The sequence below is a fragment of the Phoca vitulina genome, unplaced genomic scaffold, assembly GCF_004348235.1.
Source record: "Phoca vitulina isolate PV1807 unplaced genomic scaffold, GSC_HSeal_1.0 scaffold8, whole genome shotgun sequence".
Taxonomy (NCBI): Eukaryota; Metazoa; Chordata; class Mammalia; order Carnivora; family Phocidae; genus Phoca; species Phoca vitulina.
In genome coordinates this window covers 18,061,073-18,073,874 of record NW_022589711.1, presented here as the reverse complement: position 1 = coordinate 18,073,874, position 12,802 = coordinate 18,061,073, and the positions used below count along the sequence as shown (strand labels likewise).

The window sequence follows — 12,802 nt, the reverse complement described above, 5'->3', positions numbered from 1 at the left end:
AACAGAACATGTCTGTTAATTCAAATTTTATAGTTCAACTGAAATTCTAAGTCAGATTCCTGTTTATACTCTTACTCATTCAAAAAATATTGATATTAGTAGAAAGGCAAGATCTTCTTTTGCTCAATTTTGTCTTTCAATTATTTTCTGGTTCTTTTTCACTTCTGTTTCTGTAAAAGCAGCTCAACTTCACTTGATTTACATTCTGGCATGCAAATGAAAAACATGTCCATCACAATTACTTTGTTTCTGAAACTTTTATTACATGAAACTTGTAATGAAGAAATGCCTCAGACACAGTGAATGAGTATGATCAGAGAGTATGAAAAACTGTGTCCAAGTTCTGACTTCCACAAGTTCATAGGCTATACCTATGCAAATTACTTAACTTGTGAAATTTCAGCTGCTTGACCTATAAAACAGGAGTAGTAACATCACCTTAAATAGTGTCTATATGGATTAAAAGAAATAATGTATGGGGTGGTGCTTTATTATCTGTGCTATACAAATGTTAACTTTCTTAACCTCATAAAGATCTATGGCATTTTCTATTTCTACAGACAGACCTATTGAGAAGATAGAAGACTTACTTTCATCATCTGAATCAAATCCAAAGAGTGTCTGACATTTCTTTTGTGCAAGGTGAGCCTCAAGTGCTTCCGCATTACAGTAGGTGGTCAGGCATTTGCCACATCTTAATCTTTTCACGGATTTTTTACAAACGTTATCTTGATCAGAACAGGCATCTACTCTATCAGTCAGAAATTTTCTGCGTTTTGGCATACTAAGGTACCGTTCATCAAGGTAACTGGGAGGCAGTGGTCTGACATATGGCTTTGTTAAAATTAAGCCATATGAAGTATGTTCACTCGTCAGATTTGGTTTGGAAGGTGCCTGAGATACTGGCAGGGTATTATGTTCTTGTGGTACAACACTAGGTAAAATGGAACCGTTTTCTGTCCTGATTCTATTTGCATCAGTTTTCAAAGCAGGATCTGACGAAACTAAAGGTGTCTGCTCTATTCCACTGTGTCCATTGACTAAATCACTAATACTACAATTATTTTCAGAATTTGGCTCTATGTCAGGCATCTTTTGGTCTGTCAAGCTTATATCGGAAACAGTGTCATCAGAATGTTCATTTCCATTCTGAACTAAACCATCTGTTTTCTTTTCCATACTTTCTGTACATGTCTTTGGTTCTGTGGAATCTTTCCTTGATTTGCTAGTAGAAACTGGCAGACTAATAGTTTGTTTCTCATTACTAGATGAGTCTTTCTCCTGATGAGTAGGATTTGAGTCTGTAAGAACATCCCAAAGAATTGTTTCACTTGGTTGTGCAGATGATTCTGGTGTTTTACTTAAATAGTGCTGAGCCTCATGTTCATATAGCAGAGGAAGATCTTCAAAAAGCTCATGGCATTCTGGAAAACTACACTGAGCTTGAAATATCCTGTGACTTTTTGTGTGCTGAGCAAGCTGGAATGGCAACTTAAACGACTCATTGCAATTAAAATGCAAACAAAAGTACACATTTGGATAGCTGTGTCTATTAAGGTGATCTATAAAATGTTGAGAATCTTCAAATTGCCTCTGACAGAATTTGCATTTTCCTTTGCTCCACTTCATTACTGTTTGCCGCACGTTTAAGTCAGTTGGATGTACAGTCCTTGCGTGTTTATTTAGAAATCCAATTCTTTTAAATATCCTGACACAACCAAGAGCAGGGCACTTAAAGTTTCCTTCTTGATCTGTAGCATATATGTCTTTTGGATGGCACACAGTTCCATTGATTTTATGAAGTACTGAAGTTTCTTGATTCAGGTCATAATCGTCGTCTTCGTAATCACCTTCTTCATCCTCTTCCTCCTCGTAGTCATCCTCACATACAGGCAAAGGCTCTGAGACATTATTTAAAGAAGTATCAGGACTTCCATTTTCAATCATGTTTTCAATAACATCTTCCGATACACTTACAGGAATTTCAATGAATTCAGCCACATGGGCAGGGATGACTTCTTTGTTTCCATCACTGGAAGCAGTAATTGTCTCTATTTCCAAATCTTTATTACCAGAATTCCCATTTTCAAATGAAATGAAAGTATCAGAACAATTTATTTCTTCCAAAGCAGGGATTTCCTGATCCTCTTGTTGAGCTGCAGCAATTTGCTGTCTTTGTATTTTCTTAACATGATTCTTTAAATGCTTCTGCATAAGTCCTCTGTTTCTAAATTTCCTACCACATATTACACATGAAAAACTACCCTTTTTCTGATGAGCCTGGGCATGCCTTACAATGTGACCACCTAGAAATTCCTTGTTACATAACATACACCGATGCCTTGGGACATTGTGATCTACTCTGGAAACATTAAGAGCCATAAGATTTTTCTTTGTATTAATGTGACCCTTAGGCTGCACTCTAGATATATCATCAGGATCAAGCTCTCCAGTGCTCTGATCTGTAAGAGAGTCCAGCCCTTCATCTAAACCTTGCTGTTCCACTGCCTTTTTTAGATTACCTGTAGAATTTTCCAGTGTACTTTCATTTAGAAATCTGACTGCTGATTTATCACTCAATAATGCTACACAGTTTTTCTTAATCATTACGAAGTTCCAGAATTCGGGATCAAAAAACAATCCCTTTTTCAAAATTGGAAGTAATTCAAAACGAACACGATTTTGAACACTACTTGTGCCTTCGTTATATTCCTCATCTGGACGTTTGTAAAGCTCTTCAACAGTATGATAAGCTTCCAAGGAGCGCTCAAGAAAAAATATTGAGAGTGCACAAATCCTGAGGATCTCCAAATCATTTGGCAAAAAATGTGCAATTGTTTTATAAATTAAACATTTAGTTTTGGGATCATCATGAAGATCGAGTTGTAGAGCACAACCACATATTTCAACACAAATTTGTAGGCCGTCTTCTTCAACCTGGAAAAGGAAAATATTACTACTAAATACCTTTTAAAAAAAATACTATTATACTTTTATCGTTTTAAAATACAACTCTGGGACGTCTGGGTGGCTCAGTCGGTTAAGCGTCTGCCTTTGGCTCAGGTCATGTTCTCAGGGTCTTGGGATCGAGTCCCACATCAGGCTCCTTGCTCAGAGGGGAGCCTGCTTCTCCCTCTGCCTGCCGCTCCCCCTGCTTGTGCTCTCTCTCTTTCTCTCTCTGACAAATACATACATAAAATCTTTAAAACATAAATAAAATAAAATACAACTCTGAAATGAAAGCTGAATAAACATAGTATTCCAAATGTGCAGTTTTCTTCAACAGGTAGCCTTAACTCTTTTCTAATAATAAGTAAATCTTTCTTTTTTAACTTGAGAATAATCTGGAAGAGATAGCATTTTAGCTTCCAATTTATTTAATTTTCAAATTTGACAATTCCTAGTAACCATAATACAAAATGCCTCATAACCTTATGGTGATTAAGGTTTCTTACAAATCCAGCCCCATTTATTTTAGGTACCAATCTCACATTCTGAGGCAGAAGGTTAAATTAAATGTATTTAAAGCATTTATCAATTTTAACATGTATCAATGTTAAAAAAGAACTATATATTTTTAAAAAAACTGCTTACGGAAACTCATAAATCTGCACTAAAAATATTACTTATTAAGTAATATTATTTATCCAAGTAAGAGGAAAAGTATGGCCCACATGAAGAAGGCAATTACAATCTTCCCAAATCTAATAAAAATCAGAATAATGAAACTACTTGAAAATTATTCAAGCTTTGAAACTTGTACTGATGACAGAGATAACTGCAGTTGGGAATTTATTGTCCACCCACCTTAACTCAAATGATAAATAGATTTGGAATGATATAAATGCTTGTTTGAATAGAAAAAGACGCAATAATAATATGTCTTTAAAAGTGTGCGTGCGTGCGTGTGTATGTGTGTGTGTGTGTGTGTGTGTGTGTGTACTGCCTGCATCTCGTATACTGTAGATGACAGGAAGGATCACTACCTTGCCAGCCTCATGGCTTCATCGTCCCTTACATGCTGTCTAACCCTACTTAATTACTTACAGTTCTACAAGCAGACCTTAATTTTGCACGTCATAATCCCACTTTATCTAGCTAGTAAACTCCTATCTATTTCCTATTCATTCTTTGAGAATCAGTTTTACTCTGAAAGTTTTTCTCCCCATTCATTCTGGCCCTAGCCCTGGGGCAGAGATAAACACTCCCTATTCTTTCCACTGAGAATAGTTTATACTTATTTATAAAAAGCACATACATAATTGTTTTGTAACTGTGTATGCCCCTACCCCCTGACTTTGAATTCTTTTTTTTTTTTTTTAAAGATTTTATTTATTTATTTGACACAGAGAAAGAGATAGCGAGAGCAGGGACACAAGCAGGGGGAGTGGGAGAGGGAGAAGCAGGCTTCCCGTGGAGCAGGGAGCCCGATGTGGGACTCAATCCCAGGACCCTGGGATGATGACCTGAGCTGAAGGCAGACGCTTAACGACTGAGCCACCCAGGCGCCCCCTGACTTTGAATTCTTAAATCACAGGGACAGTATCTCATTTTTTGTATCCTCCTATCATAAGCAGAGAAGTTGGCATATAGTGGCCTTTGCAAATGTGAATGGGATCAGATCTATTCTACTGACTTTAACTTTCTCCTGTAAATCCATCATTTCAGCTTGGAATCCTTTTCTGAATTCCTATTTCTTATTTCTGATTATCTGTTACAATTAGTATTTCCACCTAGATTTTCCAGATATAGTGAATTCAAAATCCACTGCTTCAAAACAGAATTCCTTCTTTCTCCTAAGTTCTATCTACATCCTCTGTGTTAACTCATGAAATTATCATGTACCCAGTTGTCCAAGTCTAAAAATTTTAAGATCATCACAAAAGCTACTTTCTTAACTGAAATCCTTCAATAATTCCAGTATATTTATAGAGTGAAGTTCTAATTTTCAGTGCAGCATGCAAGCCCCTTAAGGATTTCCAACAACCACCCCCCACTCTGTAACTTCCTGCAGTCTCTTCAGTTAGCTTCATCTCCCACATACCTCCCCATATTTCTCCTACCCTATTAATGCCAATGGACAGTTGTGAGAAAAACAAGTAATATATATTGTGAGGCAAAAATGCTCTGTAAACTACAAAATCCTCTACATGTTAGTATTATCCTCCTCTATCATTCAAACCTAGCTTAAAGCATCTTCCTCTGTGAAGCTTTTTCAGATATGCCATCTGTAATGTCTCATTCTTCTGAACAGCACTGTTTGTGCAGCTTTTCACAGTACTGGGGCACATAAATGATCTACTCCATCAGTAAAGATGTTTTTAGTAGAGTATAAATAGTTAAGCACATTTTTAATATTTATTTCATCTTTGAATTTTCCTCGTATACTCTCAGGTTGACTAGATGTGAAAATAAAGCTTTATGTTAACTGTGAACTTCACCTATACTGTAAACTTTTTATAACAAAAATCCTTCAACTTGTGGTTCAAATAAGAATCCTATGTAAAAAGTATATATGGATACTTTTTTTTTCTTTTTAAGTTTTACCGGTGATTCTGATGCACTTCAAATGTTGAAAAGGATTCTACAGCATAGTTTGTTTTTTTTTCCCTTTTTGAGGGGGGTAGAGGTTAACTTTGACAATGCATTTGAATACATTTCACTATTTAATAATGAAGGTATGAATGCAGTTAGTAAAATAAATAGGAAATTTATAAAACTCTCTGAATACAATGCTAACTTTATATTATAGGGATATAATCACTACATGGTCATGTATCTAATGAGTGACATGACGTGATAAATGCATAAATATATAAGAAAAATTAAAATATATTATTTAATGGATGCCTCCTGTATATTTAAAAGTAACCCACATAAAGATTCAGCTAAATGGAGCTACCTAAAGTGTAGGGTAGCTTTATCTTTCTTATCTTTGTATTCAAAGTTCTGTTAATATTTGAGGGGAAAACGTTAAAGGATCTGCAGGATCCCATTTCATGTCTATGTAAGACACTTATGTAGAACTGTACCCACTTTTAAGTGACCCATGAAAAACTTACTTCAGAACTATTTTTAAAAACAGGTAATGGATTTCACTATTACTTTAAATAAATACTCTAAAAATTTGTCCGGTTTCAAAAATGCCTCAAAATTCATTGTTCCTTTTTACCTGAACACCAGACTTAAAACTATGAACTATATTTTTCTGTGAAAGTGAGCAGTATCACCTATGGATATACAAAATTCATTTGCAAATAAGATTCTACAAACAGGAGTTAGGATAGTGTTAAATGTGACAAGCTTATTAAATTTTAAGTAACACCAAACTGGCAGCTTTTCTGTCTTTTTTCAGTAATTTTCACTTACGTATACCCTTAGTACCATGTTGGGAGTTTGAGGTTGGTGGGGAGGGAAAGATAATATATGGAGAATGTGGCCTTAAAAATCCTCCTTCCCTTCAAATAAATTTTATCATAAAAGGTTCAAGTTTTGGTGAACTGTCATTTAAACTTCATTTAAAATTAAGGGATAAAGATATCCTATTTACCTCATCTTTAATGATTTTCATGAAAGGAAATATGACTCTCACATTAGTTGCTGTTCTTAAGAGCTGGTAGCATTGATCTACAAAAACTTGTTTTGAAGGATTAGACTTAAGCTGAAGTTTACTCCATATGAAAATCAACTCCCTGTAAATGAGAAAAAAAAGAGAAATATCAAAAATACAGTTTATTCAAATACAGATATTAGCTGTCTTTTGCTGATTCTTTAAGTACCCTGGCTGGGGTCTATACAAAGTGGGTGTAAGTGGGTATTATGTTAACCTCCAAGCTACTTCTGCTATCTGTGTGGGACTGACAGAAGCTGAAGAGAAAAGAGAGATCAGAAACTAATCTTACAGTGGTAAGGAATGAATTCCAATCATATGCTGACAAACCTAGGCACCTATAGTACATGATAACAAATTCTAATCCCTATGTACCAATATTAATGATATTACTTTAAAAAAAAATAAACTGTGGTCTTTAATACCTACTTGTAAATTTAGAAATCAGTTTTGTACACTTTCTGCAAAGAAACGTTTATTATTTTTTCATTTTCAATCTATTAAGATACCCAAAGTACTACAGATTAAAAGTGTAAGATATAGTATGGATTCTAAAATTTTATATTTAAGATCATCTGCTCATTCATTAAGATGGAGTACTTTTAAACAGACAAGCTATGGACCATCTAAAGTATTTCACAGGTAGATTCTCTTCTAAAATATGGCTAACGTTATTAGACAAGGGAGGAGCAGGGGCTTTTGAGACAAAGGAAATCATAAGATATAACTGATATATTTAGATATCATATGCTAGTAAATTATAACTCTTTAAAATGTGTCAAGTGACATAAAGCACCGTAATCTAAAAAGTATTAAAATAATTGATGCATTTTTTTTAAGTGATTGACTGAGTATGTACTTTGAGCCCAACACATACAGCTATTAAGTCTAAGGACAGCTTGACTACTATCATGAAGGTGCACATAGTCTACTTAGAGAGACAATACAGAAAACACAAAAGAGAAAATGATAGCAAGCAACATAGAAGAAATAAAACCAAAATTCTACTTCCATCTCCTTCTAGCTGTGTATGGGTGTTCATAAGTTTCAATCCACAACCCCACTTTTTTTGCATACATAAAAGCTCACCAGGTTTCACACCTTGCTTCCAAATCTCTAGCTCTGACTTCTTTCCAATTTCTATGCCTGGATATTTCAATTTAGATTGCTGTCTACCACCAGAATCCACTTAGAACAAAATACTCTTGCAAAACTGACTATCTTTTCCTAGGTCAGTGAATGACACTAAACATACCTCAAACCTGTTTGGTTCTAATCCGTTTATTTCCCACAGCCTATGTATTTCAATTATATTTTTGCCCACAACCATACCATGCTTTCTCAGTACTACTACGTTAAGTCTTCTAATCTTACATATGTACTTCTACAGGGGTTGCTAAGCTGATCTGTTTCCAGACTTTCAAATCATTTCATTCAGTGTATTTCATATGTCACACAGTATTAATAGCAACAAAAACATGGGTTTTGGGGTCAGAAGGATAGGATTTTAATCCTGTGCACTCTTCGAGGCTAATTAGTTAATATGCTTTGTTTATTCTCATTTTGTTTATGCTAATTTACTGTACTTGGAAAGTACCTCATTTCTAAGATGAGCTTATTATCAAGTACCTTCTTCATGAATGCCTTCATGAATACCCCAAACTAAAGTGATAACTACTTTAGAACAGATCTTATCCCTCTTGTTGATTTCATGCCTTTCATGTATTTCCTTGTTGATATTTTCTAATTTTGTAGGTCCTGTCCCCCCAACTATTACTACATTGTAAATCTCAGTGACACATTATATAGCCGAAGTAGTGGCAAGAAGAACATGAGACTGGGAATAAGAGATTTCTCAATAGGTGTGATATTACCCAGTTCACACTGAGCCACCTTTCTCTGGAAGTAGCCCTACTACACAAGGTTGGAACACCAATGGCCATGTTTCCTATATGAACCTCCTCACCATCCTTAAGATATGAAGTCAGGGGTATAAAACTGACCCCAGTTAGGCCAGAGTCCCTGGAATGTTCTCAACTCTAAACTATGAAGGCTGGAGACTGTTGACATTCCTTCTGATCTGCAACAGGAGAGAATGAAGTCAACTGGCAGAAAAGAGAAATCAGTGTCCCTGGTAGCAGTTGTATTTGGGTACCTACTATATCCCTGCCCCCTTTTTTTTCTGTCATACCCCAGTATTTTTTCCATGCACAATACCTTTTCCCTAAACTAATTAGACATAGGGTGCTACCACTTGCAAATTGACTAGTATAAATCCCAACTCCATTTTGTTACTACCTATGTGGCTTTTCTCTTTTATCCAGTTTTCTTATACATAAAAAGAATTGAAAGAGGTAAGTGAAAACACCTAGGTGAAATGTCTAGTATTAAACCAATGTTTAATAAATCACTAATTTCCTATATTCTTTCCTTATCTTTACAGTCTTAATAGTACCAAGCAGTGAGATTTATTCAATAAATATTTGGTAGTTAATAAATTGGTAAAAGAAAAAAAAAATGTATTCCTAAATGCGAAGACATTTAGGAGGAGTCTCTTGAGGAAATATATTAAGGGAAATCGTAGACAGAATGATATAAAGATGATGGCGGACATTCTAAATAAGGGTTATTTTATGAACAAAGGGATGAGGTAGAAGGCAAGCAGATTAACTGTTTAAGAAGACATGCCATATCTCTGCAACAGATTTAAAGAGGAAAAAGTAAAAAATGATAGTTGGAAGTTATGGGAGAGTATTTCATTGCATTTAATTTTACACAGATGAACATTTAACACATTAGAAATGTATATATTTATTCTCCAACTTGCTCCAAAAAATAAGTTGAGACTCTTAAGACTCCTTAGAATACAATATTATTATTATTATTCTTTTTTGAAGAGAGAGATCTTATTTCCCTTTGTTTCTCTTAATTCAGGATGAAACTTGGTGAACAAAATGTAATCTCAAGATCCTGATAAATTTACCAGAAAAGGGCTACCAATATGGATTTTAGCTTTCTAGCAAGCAAAGCAGAAATCTCAGGATATGGTTATGAAGCTCCATTGTGACTGAATTTACAAAAGGGTCTAAGGTTTTACTTATACAATGGATTTTGATTGTATAAACACCCTGAAAACCAGTGATAGTCATCTTTGCTTATGTGCAAGCACTGTTTATGAAGCTTACATTTTCTTTTTAAACAGAGGGTCCTTCAGAAAACACAGCACCTATATGGTGTACAAACACATTTCCCAGGTAGCTAACGGCTAATAAAATCATCAAGTTGCAGAGAGTGCAGGTCTATGTATAATAAGTAGTATTTAACAGCAGAGGCTCTGAGTCAGGCTGCCTGGATATGAATCCTGGCTTCATTATTTACTAGTTGCATGGTTTAGGCATAATAGTATCTATCCCATAAGATTATTGGAATAAATAAGAGAATGCATATACAAAGTATAGACTATAGAAAGCACTCAGTAGATATTAGTAGCTGCTATTATTATTACTAGTAGTTGTTGTTAGCAATGGTTGAGAGAAATGGGGTTGGTAACTTGCTCCACTGGCTTCAGATAGAGCAAAACTGAACTGTGGATCAGGTTCTATCCACAGAGAGGGGAGACGAGGTTAAGCTGGTTCATAAGGAAGGCCAAAATGAAATAGACAACACAGACCTTATAGGCTGGAAAGAATCCTGCTCTTCAGTTACGGTGAAAATCAATATTTAGAAGCAAGAAAAAAGGATCCCAGCAATTCAGAAATATAGAGAGTTAGAAGAAATAAAAGAGCAGGCAATCAGAACTCCGCCTACCCAGAAGGAAGGATAGAGAACAGTTAGGTGGCTGGGAGCTGCATACCCAGCTTCTATTCTTAGAGGGTGCCAGCGGCTGGGGGCAGGAAAGACAGGCACTCTTCTATTTTTAAGGTCCCTCCCTAAAGAGTTAAATGGTTAGTCAAAAGAAGAAAATAGAATGTATTCTTGGTCTTTTTGTTTGTTTGTTTATACTTGAGATTCCAATTTACTTATGAGTATATTAAAATGAAAAGGTTAAAGATACCCTGTTTAAATAGCTTAATATAGCCGAAGTCAGAACATTCCTTTCCTCCTTTCCCCATAGGAAAAGATCTACTATAATAGTCATGACTATATTCTAACTACATATCAAGAAATGATAATACTTTAGGGGCACCTGGGTGGCTCAGTCAGTTAAGCACCCAACTCTTGATTTTGGCCCAGGTCATGATTTCAGGGTTGTGAGATTGAGGCATGAGTTGGTGTGGAGCCTGCTTGAGATTCTCTCTCTCCCTCTCCTTCTGCCCCTCCCACGTCCCCCCACTCTTAAAAAAAAAAAAAAAAAAAAAAAAAAAGATAATATTTTAAAAACTATTTAAAATTATATGTCTGACCACTGTTTCCTGATCCCCTCTATTTGAAATTCCAATTTACACGGTAAACTTTTTAATACAGATTTGCATAATCTAACTAAAAGTATACTCCCTTAGAAGCCCACTAGTTTCTAGACCCAGCTCTGCTACTAATTAGCTATTTGACTATATCTCTGAGTCTGAAGATTTTAATTTCTAAAATAAGAATATTAAATCATTAAATCCGTCTTCAAGCTGCTGTTTTAAATATTTAAGAATTTAGGTCCAAGATAGTAACATAGGGAGACCCTGAACTCAGCTTCTCCAGGGACACACCAAATCTATAACCATTTATAGAGTAGTTCCTCCTGAAGAACTAAGGACTGACTGAACAACTTCTGCACAACAAAAGATAGGGAGACCACATAGAGAACAGCAAGAAAGATGGAGACACGGTAATGAAGGGAACCCCCACTCCCAACACTGTGCACTGCAGTGGGAGGCGTAGTACTGAGGGTCTGCAAGCAGATTCATCTGTCCTGAGACATGCACACGCACACACATCCACACCCACGTGCGGACACACACACACACACACACACATAAAGCTGCAGTTTAAAAGGGCAACTAGAATATAAGGAATCTGGCCCTAGAACTCCGCCAAACGTCAGAGAGACTGCTGGAACTCTCATTCTACGTCAGTGGGGCTATCAAGCACCACAGTTTACATTCCCCATCCACCTTGACAGCATGGACAGGAGCATGGTCCGGGCACCGTACCGCCTCAGTGATCCCTGGTCCTCTACCCATACCAGCCCCAACTGTCCCACTGGCAGCCCCTGTGTAGTGCCCACCAGGACACCTGTAGTCAGTGTTCACTATAGCTCCAGACTACCTGACAAGGTAACACAGGCAGAAAGCACCCTGAAATACTCCAGGCCCACACCACTTCAGCTCCAGACAACTTGCCAGAGTACCCCTGGAGCAGAGCATCCCAGGGTACCATAGTCCATACCTGCTTCTGCTCCGCCTGCCCCATGAGGGCAACCCCCTACACAGAGTATCCCAGGACACCCCAGCCTGTACCCACTTTACCATCTGCTGTCACCCTCAACACAGGAGAGCCCTGGGACCACCCTGCACCCACTTCAGCTTCAGCTGTTCTGTGCCAGTGTACCTTCTGTGCAGAGAACCCCAGCACCACCCCAGCCTACATCCACTTCAGCTCCGGCCTTCCCACCAGCATGGCCCCAGTACATAGTGGGCCAGCCACAGCTTGAGCTAGCTAGCCAAAGTCACCAGGCACACACAGTTTACACAGGAGATGACCATACACAAGATCATTCCTTCAGGTGCAGAAACAGCTGTTCCACCTAATTCATAGAAACAAAAACAGAAAGTCAAGCAAATGAGGAGACAGAGGAATATGCTCCAAATGAAAGAACAAGGAAAAAACCTCAGAAAAAGAACTAAATGAAACAGGTAAGTGGGTAAGTGATCCACCTGATAAAAAGTTCAAAGTGGATGAACTCAGTGAGAATTTCATCAAAGATATAGAAAATATAAAAAAGAACCACCAGAGTTGACAAGTGCAAAAACTGAAGTGAAAAATACATTAAAGGGAACCAACAGATGAGTGAATGCAGAACTGATCAGCGGTCTGAAAGGGTAATGGAAAGCACCCAAGCTGAACAGCAAAAAGAAAAAAGAATTGTAAAAAATGAGGATGGGTTAAGGGATTTCTTAGATAACACCAAGCAAACAAACATTTACATTATAGGGGTCCTAGAAGGTGGAGAGAGAGAGAGAAAGGGGCAGAGAACTTACATGA

The 12,802-nt window shown here is 36.8% G+C and overlaps 1 protein-coding gene across 3 annotated transcripts in view; it reads right to left on the bottom strand.

The window, feature by feature from the left end:
- Window positions 1-12,802, bottom strand: part of ZNF654 (zinc finger protein 654) — an 84,406-nt gene that overhangs the window by 3,199 nt on the left and 68,405 nt on the right. For 2 of the 3 annotated variants that reach the window (XM_032406339.1, XM_032406340.1), the window contains 2 exons: window positions 6,551-6,692; window positions 591-2,937 (listed from right to left, as the gene is read on the bottom strand). In XM_032406339.1, coding sequence (XP_032262230.1) covers window positions 591-2,937; window positions 6,551-6,692 — 2,489 coding nt within the window. Of the gene's footprint in view, window positions 2,938-6,550; window positions 6,693-12,802 lie in introns of all 3 variants that reach the window. The other variant, XM_032406338.1, reaches the window with a different exon arrangement.